The sequence below is a fragment of the Rissa tridactyla genome, chromosome W (genome assembly GCF_028500815.1).
Source record: "Rissa tridactyla isolate bRisTri1 chromosome W, bRisTri1.patW.cur.20221130, whole genome shotgun sequence".
Taxonomy (NCBI): Eukaryota; Metazoa; Chordata; class Aves; order Charadriiformes; family Laridae; genus Rissa; species Rissa tridactyla.
The window spans coordinates 23,220,014-23,239,386 of NC_071496.1; the positions used below are offsets into that span (position 1 = coordinate 23,220,014).

The following is a 19,373-nucleotide window of genomic DNA, read 5'->3' on the forward strand; positions in this document are numbered from 1 at the left end:
ATGGTACATCATATTCAGGCTGCATATCAGCTAGATTTTTCTAACACTACATTTGCATGTGTTAAAACAAACAAAACAAACCTTCTTCAGCTAGTGATAAAAGGCATTGCTAACTTATTTCAAAACTCAACAAAGACATTCTTCTTGATACTATACTTTTTATCTTGCAATATTTGCAGAAACACAAATTGAGTACCATAGATTTTTATTATAACTCTCAGAATCCCTACATTAGGCAGCAGTGGCACCATTTGATTCCATTTTGATTCCATGGCATTCCATTTTAATTCTTAAAAATTGTATATTTGTAATGAAGCAGAACAGCTGGAATTGTATTTAAAAGTCTCGTCAGATTAACATCCATATGTGCAAGGAAGCATTTGGTTTTGCCTAATTATGATGCTGTTCAATACAAGATGAAGAATTATACATGAAAGACCTGAGTCTGGAACATTTCACAAATATAAGACTTCAACTTGGAGCACAGAATAATCAGTTTTCAAAAGCAAAAAAAATAAGTGTTTTTTTACAATTTGATCTTCAGCTGAGATAATTTGTTAAAATGCATTACTCTTCTTCCCTATGTTTAACTAGCTAATCACACTTCCTAAAAATTAAGCAGCTGCAGACAGAAATGAGTTTTGATACTGAACCAGGTTTTATATTGTTGCTTATATATAGTATTGTAATGTTGATGATCAGCATTGCCACAGGAAAAAACCAACACAATTTTACATAGACTGTCCTGGTTCCGGTGGGGATAGGGTTAACTTTTCCTGGTATTCCATGCCATGTGAGCCACGCCCACCCTGAGCTGCCGGGGGAGGGGGCAGGAAGTTGCTGCTTAAAAGCGGGCTGGGGCGGCCCGGGTCCGGCCGGCGAGCGGCGAGCGGCGGGGGGAGCGGCGGTTCCGTAATCGCGTTTGTATATTCCCCTGTCCGTGTTGTTGTTGGTTGCCTGTTCCCTTTGCTGTTCTATTAAACTGCCTTTGTCTCAACCCAAGAGTCTTGCCTTTTCTTACGATTCTTCCTGTGTTTGGAAGGCACGAGCGAGCGACACGTGGTTCTTTGTTGCCGTCTGAGGCTAAACCACGGCAGTCCTTTTTGGCGCCCAACGTGGGGCTCGAAGGGTTGAGATAACGACAGAATCCAACTAGAACGTGGAAAAAACGGTTTTGGTTTTTTTTTTGTATGCATTTATTTTATTAGGTAAGTAGTCACTGGTCATCATGTTGCTTGGTTTGTTCTCATGGCTGTGTTACATAAATTCCTATATGGCTTATGTACTCCCTGCGATGCTGTTTACCATGTCTGGAACAGGGATGAGGATTATCATTCTGCTGTCCTGTGCGATATCTGTTTATGATATGATAACATCACTGTTCAGACGGCTATTTTGGGGTGTTTATGCGGTTTTGCTGTCCTGTCTGTACATTGAACACCGTCTCTCAGAATTTGTTAATAATTTCCCCAGCCCTTTTGCCTCCCTTTTCTCCTTCGGGTCAGGTATGACAGCTTTTGAGAATTTTGAATATCCTTGGGATACTCAAACTAGCGTGTTCGTAGTGCTATGTCTCCTGAATACGTTCCAGGTCTTGTTTAGGGTTAAGCGACTATTTAAGACTACCACCCGGAGATCTGCTCCGAGGCTGGATAGTCAGGGGTGGCATGGCATGTGGGAGAGCATGGGCAGGTACCTAGAGAACTACTCACCTCCAATGGTCTGGGACTTCACCCCTGAACAATTACAGGACCCTGATAAAGTGGTAGAATATTTGAAGGGAAAATGCTGTGGCTATTCTAGAGAGGCACAACTCACCGCACTGTGCTGGGCCCTGGCCAGTATCTACCAGGCACTGCTCAGAATTATGCAGCACCCTCAAGGGGAAGAGATGGAAACCAGACCTGCGGCGGCCCCTGCGGCGGCCCCTGCGGCTGCTGCAATCCTTGCGGCGGCCCCTGCGGCTGCTGCAACCCCCGCGACGGACACTGCGGCTGCTGCAACCCCCGCGACGGACACTGCGGCTACTGCAACCCCCGCGACAGACACTGCGGCTACTGCAACCCCCGTGGTAGCCACTGCCACTGAACCAGGGAACCAACCCATGCCAGTATCAGTTGCCCCCATACAGAAGAAGAAGTACACAAAGAAATCAGTTCGCTTAGTAAGAGATGATGATGAACCAGGGCCATCACGAGAGCAGGAGGAAGAGGCAGAACCAGAGATAATTACTCGATCCCTATCCTTGAGTGAGCTGTGAGATATGCAAAAAGATTTTAGCCGACTTTCAGGCGAGCACATTGTCACCTGGCTGCTCCGGTGCTGGGATAATGGGGCCAGTAGCCTGGAATTAGAGGGTAGGGAGGCCAGGCAGCTGGGATCCCTGTCTAGGGAAGGCGGCATTGACAAGGCGATGGGGGAAAAAGACCCAAGCCCTCAGCCTCTGGAAACGACTCCTGTTAGGCGTGAGGGAGAGGTACCCCTTCAGCGAGGATGTTGTATGTCAGCCAAGCAAGTGGACTACCATGGAAAGAGGTATCCAGTACCTGAGAGAATTAGCCGTGTGGGAGATGATTTATTATGACTTTGACAATGCAGACTTACCCACAGACCCTGATGAGGTGCGATGCACAAGGCCCATGTGGCGGAAGTTTGTACGGAGCGCACCATCATCATATGCCAACTCCCTGGCAGTAATGGAATGGAAAGGTGAAGAGGGACCAACGGTGGATGAGGTAGCTGGCCGGCTCCGGCGATATGAAGAAAGTCTCTCTTCCCCCCTTGTCTCAGCTGTGGAGAAACTGTCGCGGAAGGTCCAGCAACTTGAAGAGAATATGTCCTACTCCCCACCTGTACGGGCCAGCGTCTCAGCTATTAGGAGCAGGCATTTCCCCACTCAAGAGAGAGAGTACGGAGGGTACACACCACGAGGCACCCTGTGGTTCTACCTGCGGGACCACGGAGAGGACATGAGGAAGTGGGACGGACAACCTACTTCGATCCTGCGGACACGGGTACAGGAGTTGCAAGGAAGGACAACCACAAAAGGGGATCCCTCCAGGAAAAGTGCCGCCCCAGTTTCCAGTGGGCCGTTCCCCAGACAAAGCAGAAGGCTTGATCTTGCTTCTGATCCTCTTGAAGGAACTTCCAAGTCATTTATGCAAGAAGTGAGTAATGGATACTATGACCAGTATTAGGGGGGCCCTGCCTCCGGCCAGGTGGAGGAAAGGGATAACCGGGTTTATTGGACGGTGTGGATTCGATGGCCTGGCACATCAGACCCACAGGAGTATAAGGCTCTAGTGGACACGGGTGCGCAGTGTACTTTAATACCATCAAGCTATAGAGGGGCAGAACCCATTTGTATTTCTGGGGTGACAGGGGGATCCCAAGAGTTGACTGTACTGGAGGCAGAAGTGAGCCTAACTGGGAATGAGTGGCAAAAGCATCCCATTGTGACTGGCCCAGAGGCTCCATGCATCCTTGGTATAGATTACCTCAGGAGAGGGTATTTTAAGGACCCAAAAGGGTACCGCTGGGCCTTTGGCATAGCTGCTTTGGAGACAGAGGAAGTTAAACAGTTGTCTGCCTTGCCTGGTCTCTCAGAGGATTCTTCTGTTGTGGGGTTGTTGAGGGTCAAAGAACAACAGGTGCCGATTGCTACCACAACGGTGCATCGGCGGCAGTATCGCACTAACCGAGACTCTCTGATTCCCATCCATGAGCTGATTCGTCAACTAGAGGTTCAAGGAGTGATCAGCAAGACTCGCTCACCCTTTAACAGTCCCATATGGCCGGTGCGAAAATCTAATGGAGAGTGGAGGCTAACTGTAGACTATCGTGGCCTGAATGAAGTCACGCCACCGCTGAGTGCTGCTGTGCCGGACATGCTAGAACTCCAGTACGAACTGGAGTCCAAGGCAGCCAAGTGGTATGCCACGATTGATATAGCGAATGCATTCTTCTCAATCCCTTTGGCAGCAGAGTGCAGGCCACAGTTTGCTTTCACTTGGAGGGGCATCCAATACACCTGGAATCGACTGCCCCAGGGGTGGAAACACAGCCCCACCATTTGCCATGGACTGATCCAGACTGCACTGGAACAGGGTGAAGCTCCAGAACATCTGCAGTACATTGATGACATCATTGTATGGGGAAACACAGCAGAAGAAGTTTTTGAGAAAGGGAGTAAAATAGTCCAAATCCTTCTGAACGCTGGTTTTGCTATAAAGCGAAGTAAGGTCAAGGGACCTGTGCAGGAGATCCAGTTTTTAGGAATAAAATGGCAAGATGGACGCCGTCAGATTCCAATGGATGTGATCAACAAAATAGCAGCTATGTCTCCACCAACTAGTAAAAAGGAAACACAGGCTTTCTTAGGTATTGTGGGTTTTTGGAGAATGCATATCCCAGATTACAGTCAAATTGTAAGCCCTCTGTATCAAGTAACCCGGAAGAAGAATGATTTTAAATGGGGTCCTGAGCAACGACAAGCTTTTGAACAAATCAAACAGGAAATAGTCCATGCAGTGGCCCTGGGGCCAGTCCGGGCAGGACAAGATGTTAAAAATGTGCTCTACACTGCAGCCGGGGAGAACGGCCCTACCTGGAGCCTCTGGCAGAAAGCACCAGGGGAGACTCGAGGTCGACCCCTAGGGTTTTGGAGTCGTGGATACAGAGGATCCGAAGCCCGCTACACTCCAACAGAAAAAGAGATATTGGCAGCATATGAAGGGGTTCGAGCTGCTTCGGAAGTGGTTGGTACAGAAGCACAGCTCCTCTTAGCACCTCGACTGCCGGTGCTGGGTTGGATGTTCAAAGAAAGGGTCCCCACCACACATCATGCAACCGATGCTACATGGAGTAAGTGGATTGCACTGATCACGCAGCGAACTCGAATGGGAAACCCCAGTCGCCCGGGAATTCTGGAAGTGATCATGGACTGGCCAGAAGGCAAGGATTTCGGAATGTCACCAGAGGAGGAGGTGACGCATGCAGAAGAGGCCCCACCATATAATAAACTGCCAGAAAATGAGAAGAAATATGCCCTGTTCACTGATGGGTCCTGCCGTATTGTGGGAAAGCATCGAAAGTGGAAGGCTGCTGTGTGGAGTCCTACACGACGGGTTGCAGAAGCCAGTGAGGGACAGGGTGAATCGAGCCAGTTTGCAGAGGTGAAGGCTATTCAGCTGGCTTTGGACATTGCTGAGCGAGAAAAATGGCCAGTACTTTATCTCTACACTGACTCATGGATGGTGGCAAATGCTCTGTGGGGATGGTTACAGCAGTGGAAGCAGGGCAACTGGCAGCGCAGAGGCAAACCCATCTGGGCTGCTGACCTATGGCAAGATATTGCTGCCCAGATAGAGAATCTGGTTGTGAAAGTACGCCATGTAGATGCCCACGTACCAAAGAATCGGGCCACGGAGGAACATCAGAACAACCAGCAGGTGGATCGGGCCGCTAGGATTGAAGTGGCTCAGGTGGATCTGGACTGGCAACATAAGGGTGAACTATTCATAGCTCGGTGGGCCCATGACTCCTCAGGCCATCAAGGGAGAGATGCGACATATAGATGGGCTCGTGACCGAGGGGTGGACTTGACCATGGACACTATTGCACAGGTCATCCATGAATGTGAGACATGCGCTGCGATCAAACAAGCCAAGCGTTTGAAGCCTCTTTGGTATGGAGGGCGATGGCTGAAATACAAATATGGGGAGGCCTGGCAGATTGATTATATCACGCTGCCACAAACCCGTCAAGGCAAGCGCTATGTGCTCACAATGGTGGAAGCAACCACTGGATGGCTGGAAACATACCCTGTGCCCCATGCCACTGCCCGGAACACTATCCTGGGCCTTGAAAAGCAAGTCCTGTGGCGACATGGTACCCCAGAGAGAATTGAGTCGGACAATGGGACTCATTTCCGAAACAGCCTCATAGACACCTGGGCCAAAGAGCATGGTATCGAGTGGGTGTATCACATCCCCTATCACGCCCCAGCCTCTGGGAAGATAGAACGATACAATGGACTGTTAAAAACTACACTGAGAGCAATGGGCGGTGGGACTTTCAAACACTGGGATACGCATTTAGCAAAAGCTACCTGGCTAGTTAACACCAGGGGATCTAACAATCGGGCTGGCCCTGCCCAATCAAAACTTCCACGTACTGTAGAAGGGGATAAAGTCCCCGTAGTGCACATGAAGAATATGCTAGGGAAGACAGTCTGGGTTAGTCCTGCCTCAGGCAAAGGCAAACCCATCCGTGGGATTGCTTTTGCCCAAGGACCTGGGTGCACTTGGTGGGTGATGCGGAAGGATGGGGAAGTCCGATGTGTACCTCATGGAGATCTGATTTTGGGCGAGAATAGCCAATGAATCAGATTGTGTGCTGTTAATTGCTAAGTAACACTGTCACTGTATGTCCTCATTGCTATCAGTTGTACTACAAGTAAGGCACAGGGGTGATGGGATAAGAACTGATCTCAGCAGCCGGCGCCTAGCAGTTTCCTCAAGATCTACATCTTCAGCCTACAGACTGCGTGCATGAGCCACACCAGGTGCACCAGTCACAAGCTCCGAAAAATACAGCATGCAACAGACCAGCACCACCCAGCATCTCACCTGCCCTGAGAGACTGTTCTAACAGATGGAGCCCAAAGCCGTGGATTAAAAGAACTCAACGGACACTTTGGAGGGATGACCCATAAACTAAGGGTATTATATGTGTGTATATATATATATATAACAGGGGAAAGTGGTGGCAATTCATTGGAACCTGCTGGGCATGGCATAGATGGTATGGAATAAGGGGTGGATAATGTCCTGGTTCCGGTGGGGATAGGGTTAACTTTTCCTGTTGATCATCCCTGGAGCTACAGGTAACAGTAGGAGTATTTTCAGTTAAACTTAGATTTCTGTTATGAGAGTTTTGTTTCCACATATTTTAAGTGAAGTGATAATTTATCATCTTGGGGGAATAAATTAACCTGGCCTGTTAACTCATATCACTGCTATCTGGAAATTATTACTGTATTTTTTCCTATAAGGTGGTAACTGTATGCATATTAAGCTTAAGTGCTTTGATCCATCCCTTGCAACAGAAAGTCTGTTTTCCACAGAATCTCCACAGAGCAAAACACATTTAGCCTTAAATTAGGGCCTCAGACCATGAGGGTGCAGCCAATGCCTTGCAGGGATCTCTTGTGTGTGATTAGCCTCTTGTGTCTTTCTGTTTATGACTCCAAGTTTTTGCAGTTGAGTTCTTTTAATGAATATATAGTAATAATTACTGGATATTTTTTGAGCTGTCAGCTTTCAGCACACAAAGAGATCAGCTTTCAGAATGTGAAAGAGCCCATATGTCTGATAGTGAGGGACCGCAACTATTTTATTGTTTTAACAGTTTAGCACATAAACTATATTGACCTTCATTTATGAATCATAGAATCATAGAATCATAGAAACTTCATGGTTGGAAAGGACCTTTGAGATCATCGAGTCCAACCATACACACACACAAAAAAAACCCCAAAAAAACCCCCAAACAAACAAACAAACAAACCCAACAACCTACAATCTCTGCCCTTCAGAGCATGCCCTGAAGTGCCAAATCTAGACGTTTCTTAAATACCTCTAGGGATGGTGACTCAACCACCTCCCTGGGCAGGCTGTTCCAGTGCCTGACCACTCTTTCTGAGGTCTCATGCAGGAACATAATAGAGACACTGTTTTGTTCATTTCTAGGCACCGAAAAAACGCTCGGTGGCTCAGAGCTTGAAGAACAGGTTAATGGTATAGATGACAGCATTTTTATTTCCTGGGAGACCAGACATACATATAACTTATATTATCGATTGGTGTAACTTTCCAACATTGCAGCCTTGTGATTTGCAGTGGAAGAGATTTGGGCCCAACACTTCCAGTGCTCTGATCGACTCAGGTGAAAGTTGAACAATTTCTGATGTCTGTGCAGCAATATTTTATGCTGTGGGCATTAATTTAATTTAGGAAACAAATCCTGTGGAATATTGAAGTCTGTGCAGTGCAAGTGTAATTCTTCAAAAGCATGTGGTGTCATGTTTTGCCTAGCAGATGAATTAGACACCACAAATGTGCCAGCACCATTAAGCCTTGGAAATCAGCACAGTATTTTAGCAAAACCTCTTCTGAGTAGCTTGTAGTAACAGCTTAAAGGAGGGTAGTGAAGTTAATGGAGTTAAAAATCTTTTAGCAGGAGAGATGCAAAATGGAACTCTGCCTTATCTGTAACATGGGTCAGGAGTTTAGATTCAGGCACTGTGCAGTGAGAGATTTAGTGCTCTCAGTGTGCCACAAAGAATGTGTCTCAGCACCACTCCTTGATTAAGGACCAGTTGTGGTTTTTTTTATCCCAGTGGTGGCCATTAAACCTAAATCCTTTCTGGCTGTATAAAAGTCACTCTGATATACTTCTGTAGCTGCAGGAATATAGCCTTCCTGGAATCTCTCGAGCTGAGAGTTCACTTTGGAATGAAACATGTTTGAACAAAATTTGGCAGAACACATTTCAATATGCAATAAATAAACTGTACCTCAATTCATACGAACACGTGGGAGCCTGCATCCTCACTGAAGGAGAGTGTGGTAACAGCCTTAATGGAAAAAAAAAATGCCATTCAGTTCCTCAGTGGGTTGCAGTTGGTTAATATGAATGGGAGTGGATGTCAGTGAAGATAACATGGAATCCTGATGCATAGGTATATGTCTACATTAAACAGTCCAAAAGATGACCTTTGTCTGTGCCAGAAATGGAAATGAAATTATCCTGCTCTTTGATGCATTCAGAGTCTTGAATACTCTGGGGCAACAAAATTATATTAAAAAAAACAACCCTAAATTCTCTCTTTCAGACACAATACGTGTTCAATTCACATTATGTACACTAAGAATTGGCTTACTCTGTGTCTTCTTCAGTTGCTTTAATAGCACAATAGCACACACAGAAGATTTCTAATGGATTATAGACCACTGTAAAAAGCAGTTAAGTAAAAGCAAAACCAAAAGACAAACTATAACCTATTTTTGTAATCAGTTCCACTATTTTCTAGCTGCTTTTGTTCTGGGGGTGAGATACAACTTCCACATCTATGGATCTGTTGCTAATAGAGCCTCCTTATTGGAGAATAAAACTGGTTATCTCTGGAAGCTACATAAGTTGGCCACATATTTAGGGTTTGTGTATTTGCTAAATTCATGTCATAAACAGAGGAATTCCACAGCCTTCCTCCTGTAACTAGCTAAACATGTATTTGCTGTGTTGTTTCTGTATCATCAGTGAAGCATTTAAAAGTCATAAAACAATGTACATGGCCTACATAGGGGATGCTTGACTAGTGCAGTGACCAGGTAGAGCCCACATTAGGGTAGCTAAACTAAGTTATGATTAGCAGTCACTGCTTTGTGTATAAAGTGGACTGCATGAAGGCCCTGTGAAGTTGACAGGGTTTTTTTGGAGCACTTTTGCTTTGTTCAGCTTTTAAATACAAGACATAAACAGAAATACCACATGGGAATTCAGAAGTTTTTCAAGTGAGAAGATAAACATTCTTGAAGAATAATGGCAAGTTTAACATGAATTTCCTTTCTTCCAGCTCCTCTGCTTGACCCTGTTGTGGAAAAAGTTGAACTGACTTTCAATGCAGCAACACTATCTTGGGATTCTTATCCCACAAATGAGTCACAGTCTGGTTTTGTAAGAGGTTACCATGTTTATGTGTTGCCTATGCAAGAGAATTGCAATTTGAAAGGATCACTGAAAATGTATTATTTTTACTTTTTCCATTCTTTGCTTAGTAAAGTTTCAGAGAAGTATTTTTCCTGTTGGCTACATTTAAAAATGAGTGACATTTATTATACAGAAATTAACATAATTTAATATAATAATTTAGTGGAAAAGTCTCCTTTTGATATTCACATGACACTGCAGTGAACAGTTTATATTCTTCAGTCTGTTACTGCAAAAAGTGAAAGCATAATCGGAGAATAAATTAAATCTTTTGATAGAGTAGGTGATATTTCCAGTGTTACTGTTCAAGACATGACACTGAACACAACACACCATACCGTATGATAGTGCACTTTGTTGAAATCTGTGAACTGTATCCACCCACTCCTCCTGCCCCTCATGTCCTTCTGCTGCAGGGCACAGCAGTGATGCACTTGCTGGCCCTTGGGAGGATGTAGGGGGCTCTGCCAGGTCTGGCTGGGAGGAAAGGATTGGCAAAAGGCTGCTTCTCCTGGTTTGAAGGGCCTACAGCTGCTTGCCTCTGTGATGCGTGCAAGGGGGTTGCAAAAGTAGTAGCATGTCTTTACCCCTGGCACACATGGGGCTGCTGCCATTTTTGCTGCTGGTGTTCACTGAACACTAGCACCAGAGGGAGGAGTCCGTACAACCTAACAGCTCGTGCTACTGCCTTCCAATTGCTAGTGTTTCAGACTAAAAACTGCACAGATCAAAACCCTGGCAAAGCCTTTAAAATAGAGGGACATGGTTCTTTCTTCAAATGTACTCGTATTGAACTTACTTAAAAAAGAAATCTCTAATACTTTGACAAATTCCACATAAAATATAGGTTCTGCTGAACATTCTGTAAATATGTTTTCCTTATTTTCTGTTCATTTAACTTCTGTTCATCAAACTAAAAAAAAAAAAAAACAAACACTTTTAGAAGTGCTTGAAGTAATTGCTCCCTTTCCTTTACTCTGGGCTTCTTTCATAATTTTTTTGTTTTGTTTCATGATTCTCCTGTATCAGTTCTGAGAAAGTACTGAAAATAAGTGACTGCATTCCTGACATGCTAGCAATGGACAATAAGGCTGAAGCCCAGAAATTATATCCATGGAGCCAGTTGTCTTCAATGCCAACAGAAGAGAAGATTGATGGTCACAACTCTTCCTGGATTTTACCCTAATGAAAATGAAGAGAGAGCCTTTACACCCATATCTACACCTCAGACTCATACTTGGTTTGAAAATTTTGCTTATTCTTCTCATCTTGCAGTTGAATCTGACCCCTATCAAATACCAGAGACACTAGAAACAAGCATGCCAGACCTGTCAGTAGTGCTGTACCAGCCACACTGCTACTTCTATATTTTTAATGAAGATGCTGCCGCATCACCCAGAGAAACAGCTGGCAGAAAGGTAAGTCTGAGATAGATATATGTCACAAACAGCTGTGCACTGCCTAGGGAGGAGGCTTTGATGTACTCTCTTCCATTGAGTCCGTACAGTGTTTGGGTTACACAATATAAATAAGAGTTTCTGAAACCACGACTTCTGTTTTGATGAAGGCTTTCGCAAGCCCAACTGCCCTACTTCTGTTAACACTGCAAAGTTGTTGCTTCAGGACTAGTTTAAAAATAGCGACTTGTGCACTGGAATGATGTGTGCTATGGTATCATCACAAGTTACAGGCATTATGTAAGATTTACAGGCCAATGTTTTGTGGCCTATATTACGTAGAGGGTTAGATCACAGAAGTTCATCTTAGCCTGATGCAAAGAACTACTATATTTTGCAGAGGTTAAAAATTTATTCAGAAAGAGGGCCAAGTTAAACAAACAGGTAGGTTGTTGTGCTCAAGGAGTGTATTTCACTTGCAGTATTCTGTGCACTTACTATGTGCTCTGGGCACCCCTAGCCAGCGTGTATTGTGCAGCTGTGCATGGAGCATTACCTGGCTTCAGAGTATGCCTCAGAACAGTAACATCAGCAGGGGGTGGTGGTGGTTGGGTTGTATTTCTCTCTCAAACGATGTGAGGAATCAACATGTAAGAGTCACCTGCATTCAATGTGGTGCATTACTGAACAATTGGAAAGAACTTTGTCTTTGCTACAAGTGCTACCCTGTGCAACAAAATCCTATGATCTTCCTGCTTTTACTTCACCTGTCTTCCAACTACACTCGGTGGGTGAAAGAGCACAGAAAACAGATTTTTATAGTACAGGCCCCTGTTAGTAGGCTGCCACTCTCATTTCTGGTAACTGCAGCTCCTTACACTTCTACCTCCTCTGCCTGGAAGAATGACCCTTTAAAATCCTAAACAAAATCCTCTTAACTAAACAAAGAAATGTAGGGAGTTAGTTCCTTTCCACTTGTTTTTCCAGCAGGACGGCTGTTTGCAGAGGTGTTATCATGGCACTGTCTTTCGTCTTGTGCACATGAACTTTACTTCTTTTGGCATTAACCCTTGCACTTATGTAGCAAGCTCCAAACAACCAGGTAAGTAAACATGGTACATCATATTCAGGCTGCATATCAGCTAGATTTTTCTAACACTACATTTGCATGTGTTAAAACAAACAAAACAAACCTTCTTCAGCTAGTGATAAAAGGCATTGCTAACTTATTTCAAAACTCAACAAAGACATTCTTCTTGATACTATACTTTTTATCTTGCAATATTTGCAGAAACACAAATTGAGTACCATAGATTTTTATTATAACTCTCAGAATCCCTACATTAGGCAGCAGTGGCACCATTTGATTCCATTTTGATTCCATGGCATTCCATTTTAATTCTTAAAAATTGTATATTTGTAATGAAGCAGAACAGCTGGAATTGTATTTAAAAGTCTCGTCAGATTAACATCCATATGTGCAAGGAAGCATTTGGTTTTGCCTAATTATGATGCTGTTCAATACAAGATGAAGAATTATACATGAAAGACCTGAGTCTGGAACATTTCACAAATATAAGACTTCAACTTGGAGCACAGAATAATCAGTTTTCAAAAGCAAAAAAAATAAGTGTTTTTTTACAATTTGATCTTCAGCTGAGATAATTTGTTAAAATGCATTACTCTTCTTCCCTATGTTTAACTAGCTAATCACACTTCCTAAAAATTAAGCAGCTGCAGACAGAAATGAGTTTTGATACTGAACCAGGTTTTATATTGTTGCTTATATATAGTATTGTAATGTTGATGATCAGCATTGCCACAGGAAAAAACCAACACAATTTTACATAGACTTTGGCTGAGACAAGCATTGACTGCAAGCAGAAGGAGAAATCTTGAGGCAGACAAAGGTAAGGTACATACGAAGATAAAAACACTAACTGTGCTGTGTCCAAGTGTAGGTTGCGCACAGATTTACTTGAGAAGTAGAAAAAAAAAAAAAGTATGGTCTTCTCTTTCAGCCTTCAGACAGTCGAGTAAGGAATCATGGTTGGTCACATCTAGCTGAAATGCAGTTTGACTGAGAATAGGGAAAAGTAAGAGAACAGGCTGATGCTATTTGATGGCAACATCCCAGAGAAACTTTATACTACTCTCCTCTGAGTTATAGTGAATTTGATATTTTTCTTTATGAGTGCTAAACACCACACTATCTTTAGGACTTAGAAAGACATTTTCTTCTCCACAGTGTTTAATCACATCATATATACTTGTGTAGTTTAAAAGCTTTATTGCTGGAAAAAGTGCCAAGCAAGCTGTTTTGCCACAACCAAAATAAAACTTCCTAGCTATGCATTTCAAAAAAGGCCTGTTTATTTAAAAAGGTTTGAAAGGTATCCTAAATCGAGAGCTACACATCTAAGGAATTCAGATACAGAAGTCAGTCAAAAAAGTCAGACTATCCCATGAAACATTTTAAATTTCAACATGCTGTAGTTCCTCATGCCAGAGGACAGCTGTAACAAGGCACAATTTCCTATGTCTCAACTGCTGTCACTGGGGCTTGGCTGCAGGGAGTAAGAGGGGTGTGTGTGCATGTGCGCGTGCGCAAGGGGGTGATTGTAACCAGTAGTGCCTTCTTGATGGTGGGGTGAGACACTTTGGCCTGGTGGGAGTTCCCACCTCAGCCTTGGCAGAGGTAGCTCCCGTGGTCTTTTCCTGGGGAGATTTTGCTCTGACGAAATTTCATTATCTCGAAGCAAAGAAATAGTTTGCTTGGTGATGTGATGAGAAGTTAGCTCCTCTTTATAAATCTTTCTGCTTGCTGGTCCTGATAGGTGGTGTTTCATGAAATTACCTGTGCTTAAAAGCACACAGTCAAACAGAGGATTCCAAGGAACATAATGCCAAAGTCTAAGGATACAGTCTGGGCACTAGAACTAAAGATTAGAAAAGGATTTTTGCATAGGGGGGACATGTATAATTTATTATTTTTTTTAAGACAGCTGTCTTACATTAATGGTTGAATGATTTCAAAATGGAAAACTATTTCTGTCATTGTTTGTTTATAATTCAATTTGTTGTCAAAATGCTAATACTTAATGTGCAACCATCACATAATGGAAAATAATTAATTCTCAGTATCAGTACTCTAAGTTTTTAAAATTTTAAAATAAAAATGGTGTACAAACTATGAAACTATTTTTATAAGACATCTTACAAAGCATTAATGTAAAATAAATCTTTTGACCAAAAAAATGTTTATTTGGAAAGCTTCAGGTTGTTCTAGTTACTAATTAACTTACAAATATAAATAAAATTCCGACCCATTTCTAGCGGTGAGAGGTACATATGAGAGCAGAACAACTTTAAGAAGTTTAAAGGCATTTTATTAACAATGCATCCCTTTGATAAGATTATGCTTCAGGAGGCTTTTAATGCCCATTGACGTGAACTGTACACACTACACAAAAAAGGAAAAAAACCACACACAGAAAAAAATCAAGGCGGGCAATACCGTTTTGGGACAAACCTCTCTTTAAATTATACACATCTCAATGCAATATTCTAATGGAAAATATATAAATACTTTTTCTTTCTATGTTACAAGTATACAATATAAATCAGATTTCAATGTCTGTTCAGTGACCTACAACCACTAGAACCTCCAAATATGTAGCAGCGTGTTACTAAATAAAAAAAAAAAAAAAAAAAAAAGACCACACCGGACAGGGAGAATAAGTCTTGAGATTTTCCCTTCCCTCCTCAGAATGATTAATTTACATCATCTCTTGCAATGCAGTTTTAGGGATGCTGACAGACCAGCATTGGAACAATTTTTCAATTAAATCTAGAAGACATTTGCCTTTCCCCCCAAGACATTGCATCTTGTGCTGAAACATCCTATTCAGTGTCAAAATGGCATGTTATGCTTTTTGGCATAAATTACATTTCTCCAATAAAATAGTGTATTTTACAAAGCAATTCAAGCAAAAATGTGCGGTTTCTGCATGCTGTGGCATTGCTATCCATCTATGTTACAATAATAGTCCAAAGAAAATCCACATTCTTTACTGAACATACAAATCCATTGAAAATAAAACTATCCGGGGAACCAGAATCAGGAGTTAAACAAAAACCAAGGAGATGGGGGGCTTCTAGAGAAATACAAACATGGTTTCTAGCATGTCCCCAAAGGTCTTTTACAGTTCTCAGATTTTACTCTCACCTAGTATACCTTTAATAAGTACTTGATAATAGAAGTGCAACTGAAAAAAAAAGTTATGGGCCTTGCTTTCAACTGGTTCCATAGCAAAGCCCCGAATAACAGGACTTCTGTGCAGCCCTGCCAGGAGGCAAGCAAAAACCTCAGAGATGCTCTGAAGTCTGGCAAGAATTCTTCCACTGCGATTGCTCAGCTTGAGCTCCCACTTACAAGGTAACACCATCTTCCTGAAGTCCAAAAAGCCAAATACCAAGACCAGGACATAGATTAAGAAGCAGCAACAACTCTTTCATCTCTCACTAGGCGCTGATTATTACCTATTTCTCAAATAGCTATCTTTCTCTTCAGGCACCTAGTAAAGGTGCTATAGGGTTTTTTTCAGCTTCTCACTGCAAATTACAACTCTCGTTCAAGACCACTAGATATATTTTGAAATACTATGACAAAAAGACAAGTGGTATTCTCACTGCTGCCTTTTTAAATGTTTATAAGGGCAGCTTACCTCAGTGTGCCAAGCCACTGTGCCCTAAACTACTGAATACTTTAGCACTTCATTGTGTCTTGGGAAAAAACATCACCACCACTCAATGAGAGCACATTTAGGGTACATGTCAGGTCAAATAAGAACTATCAGATGAAGAAAAGTGACTGTTTCAAATACAACATGACAAGGGCCCAACATACAAGTTAGGCACCTCAAAGCCTGACCATCTCCAGCTCCAAGTGATGTCCATGACAGCTGGGAGCATTCAGCATCTCTGAATTTCAGATACTCTCTCCAAAAGGATGCTCACAGCACACAGCTGTGTCCCCCTCCCCACTCAGTGGAGAGAAACAGGCTCTTGGGGAAGTAATTTGGAGCCCTTTAGTTAGCTCTCTGCCCTTTGGAAAGGGCTATCCCTTTCCACTGACTGTAAAAGCAGACTAAAAATTAGCCAGCTAATGTAGTAGACTAAATGCGATTGGTTTCACAACCTCAGAGCAGTCTGAGTATTTTGTGTTATCATATTTAATCATTCAGGAGTTTTTTGCCACAGCAACCAAATTGTATTTGTATATAGTGTAAATGAATGCTATATGTTTTGCCATCTGTTCCACAGTATTACAAATAGTTACTATTGCAAAAAAAATGCAAAGCAGATAGCCTGTCAGTTTCCCTTGCTACCCTTTCTAGGGAAAGTGGAAGGATTCTTTGTTAAGGTTAATATAAGCATGAATTTTATTTACTAGTTTTCTTTTGAAGTTTTATCATGAAGTGAATAAAACCCCAAAATAAGAACTTTGAAAGGGATATTTTAAAGAAGAAACTGATAGAATTAGAAATTCACAGTTTATAACTAGGCCGATATCAAATTCCTTCAATAACAGTATCCCTTCATTTGTCAATTAAAATGAAAGTCATGTGAGCTTAATATGTAAATATGTAAATTAATTCTAGAAATGTTGTATGTTATGTACAGTACAGACTTTACATCCTTGATATATACTTGTTGAAATCTACTGACACTCATACACTTTCAGGAAAAGAATATATGTTTTATAACTGAATTTGCAGCAATAATTCATATGTCAAGTTTCTGTTGTCATGGATCCCCACACAAGCGAATACTTCAGAACACATAAGCATTTCAGGATGGAGAATCTTTCAAAAGTATATTGACATTGCTTTTGCTTACTTCCTATGGCGCTTTCTACATTAAGTGCTATGGATTAAACTGGGAACAAATGAACAAAGGTGTTTTTGATTTTAAATACAGGTGATAAAATTTGTTTATTTTGCTTTAAATGCAGAAAAATAACATGGAGTTGTTTGATGTAACCCCATCTAGTTATTAAAACCAAATCTCTCATACTCTAGACTAACTGAGGTAGTGTTTGAAACTACTGTATGAGATATGGTAGCCCCATTTGGGGGGAAAACTACATTATTTCCTTTGGAGTTTATACCACTACGTGGTCTACCGTGACTGACATTTTGGTTTTACAGAAGCGTTTATTTCTTATGACCAGAAAGGTCCAATAGTTACTGGTGTGGTATGTTTTCAGAGCATTTCAAACATGCCTTGACACATAGATATATTATTTGTGTCACTGATCATAAAAGAGATGAATCAGTTTCTTTTTGCTGCTCCTTTCAGTGGGAACTCATGAAAAGATAATCTCAGGAATTAAATTTGACTATGAGCAGCAGCTTACAATCTGCTTTACCAGAACCTGATGGCATGCAGTGCACATAAGAACTCAGTGAAGTGATAGCTGCAAAGCAGTGCTTGTGTGGCAAGATGAAATTTCCAATAAGAGCAAATAAATAAATAAATTCTACATTTGACTAAGAATCATGTTTTACTGATCACGGGACTACTTATTGAAATCTCCAGTAGCATAGCTAGTAAGAACAGGGTTACAAGCATCAGGATAAATTTCACTTATCTTAAGTATTAATCTGACAATTATAAAAAAATCATAAAAGTGAATGGATAAAAATACGTTCTACCTCAGTACAGTCCAGCTGAATTATTCACCTATATCAAAATCAAAGGGTAATCCCTTTATTACAGGCATTCTAACAAAGGTGGCCATGCTACTGTATATATATATTTGCATATATTTATATTATCTTCACATAAAGGCTTCTGAATCTTTAAATCCATTATAAAAGTGATGGGGATTCTTACTTTTTTTTTTTTTAAGCTTGCACTCAATTTAAAAACCTCACTAGTAACATGCTAGACACAACTATTTCAGTCAATAACTGAATCATGTAACTTTTGCAACAAATGTCAAATGCCAATCTAAAGTTATTATTACTGTTGCTTCAAAATTTGTTAATTAAGGCTTTTCACCACAATTATTAATACTAGCTGATGCTTGATCACTAATCCAAAATTCAAATCAAATCTTTGGTTTTATAAAAGACTGTTTCCATGGAACTTGGAAAATGCTCATATTATGTCTTCTCACAAAAGCAGCAATGATTAGGTGTCTTCAAGCTTAGTTTATACAGTATTCATTTATCTGATACAAAGCATGCTTTTTAAAGGTTTTTAGTTAAGAGTAAGACCAACATTCATACTATATGAGCATGAGCATAGAAACTGCAAAATACATGCATATCATTCAGGGAAAACAATCTGATTTCAGCATTTTAAGTTTAAACGGTTTGTTATTTTTAAATCAAACTGCAGTGGAAATCCTTAACTGGTTCAGATAAAATAAGTGTACATAACTGTAATGAAATTGTAGAGATTGCTAATAAAATTACTTACATTTATAGTAATATTAAAATAACTTAAAGGAAACCTCAGATTCACAGAGGCTTTTCTTTCTGTTTGAAGTTACAACCCCCCATGTAGTACTATAAACAGTAAAAGAAACAACAGAGAAGGGCTAACATTAATCCCCTGGTGTCCACAATTACAGCATGGCTCCCCATTGCCGGCAATGGAATGCACCCTCCTCATCTCTCCAATTCCTGGTATCCAGGGGCTAAAAAGCAAGGCATCATTCTGCATCTCTGTAACAGAATTGTAAGTCAATCTTAAAAGATGTCTCTGTGTGTTGTCCCTTTTTTATTTTTTTCTTTTTAAGTTATGATAAAAAATTAAATGAAAAAAATTGTGGAGGTGTTCAGTGCTTGGCTCTTGCATATACTAGCAATTACTATTATTAGAACTACAGTAATGTTTAATAACTCCCCAAAGGGCTCAAAAGACGGGGCAGTAATTGGTTAAGGAAGAAAAAGTTTTCAGTTCAGTCTTCAGGTACCAGTAGCTTCTGGAACAGTCTAGAAGGTGATGCTCCAAAGCTTTTTATCCAGTCAATCAGAGATTATCTGAGGATTTCAGAAAGTCTATATGCAATGCACTACATGAGACAGAGGTCAGGATTCAGATGATGTATCAACTACTGGCTGTTTTGTTGGTGTTGCTAAAATTGCTTCTGCTTCTTCGTGCATCTAAAAGAAAAAGATAGATGAAGTA

General features: G+C 41.5%; 1 protein-coding gene and 1 pseudogene across 3 annotated transcripts in view; one reads left to right on the forward strand and one right to left on the reverse strand.

Moving 5' to 3' along the window:
• Window positions 1-11,754, forward strand: part of LOC128901908 (oncostatin-M-specific receptor subunit beta-like) — a 38,853-nt pseudogene extending 27,099 nt beyond the window's left edge.
• A 2,715-nt stretch (window positions 11,755-14,469) lies between these two features.
• The window catches only part of LOC128902029 (rapamycin-insensitive companion of mTOR-like), a 118,692-nt gene continuing 113,788 nt past the window's right edge, over window positions 14,470-19,373 (reverse strand). For all 3 annotated transcript variants that reach the window (XM_054184321.1, XM_054184320.1, XM_054184322.1), the window contains one exon: window positions 14,470-19,348. In XM_054184321.1, coding sequence (XP_054040296.1) covers window positions 19,321-19,348 — 28 coding nt within the window. In that variant the 3' untranslated portion in view covers window positions 14,470-19,320. The remainder of the gene's footprint in view (window positions 19,349-19,373) is intronic.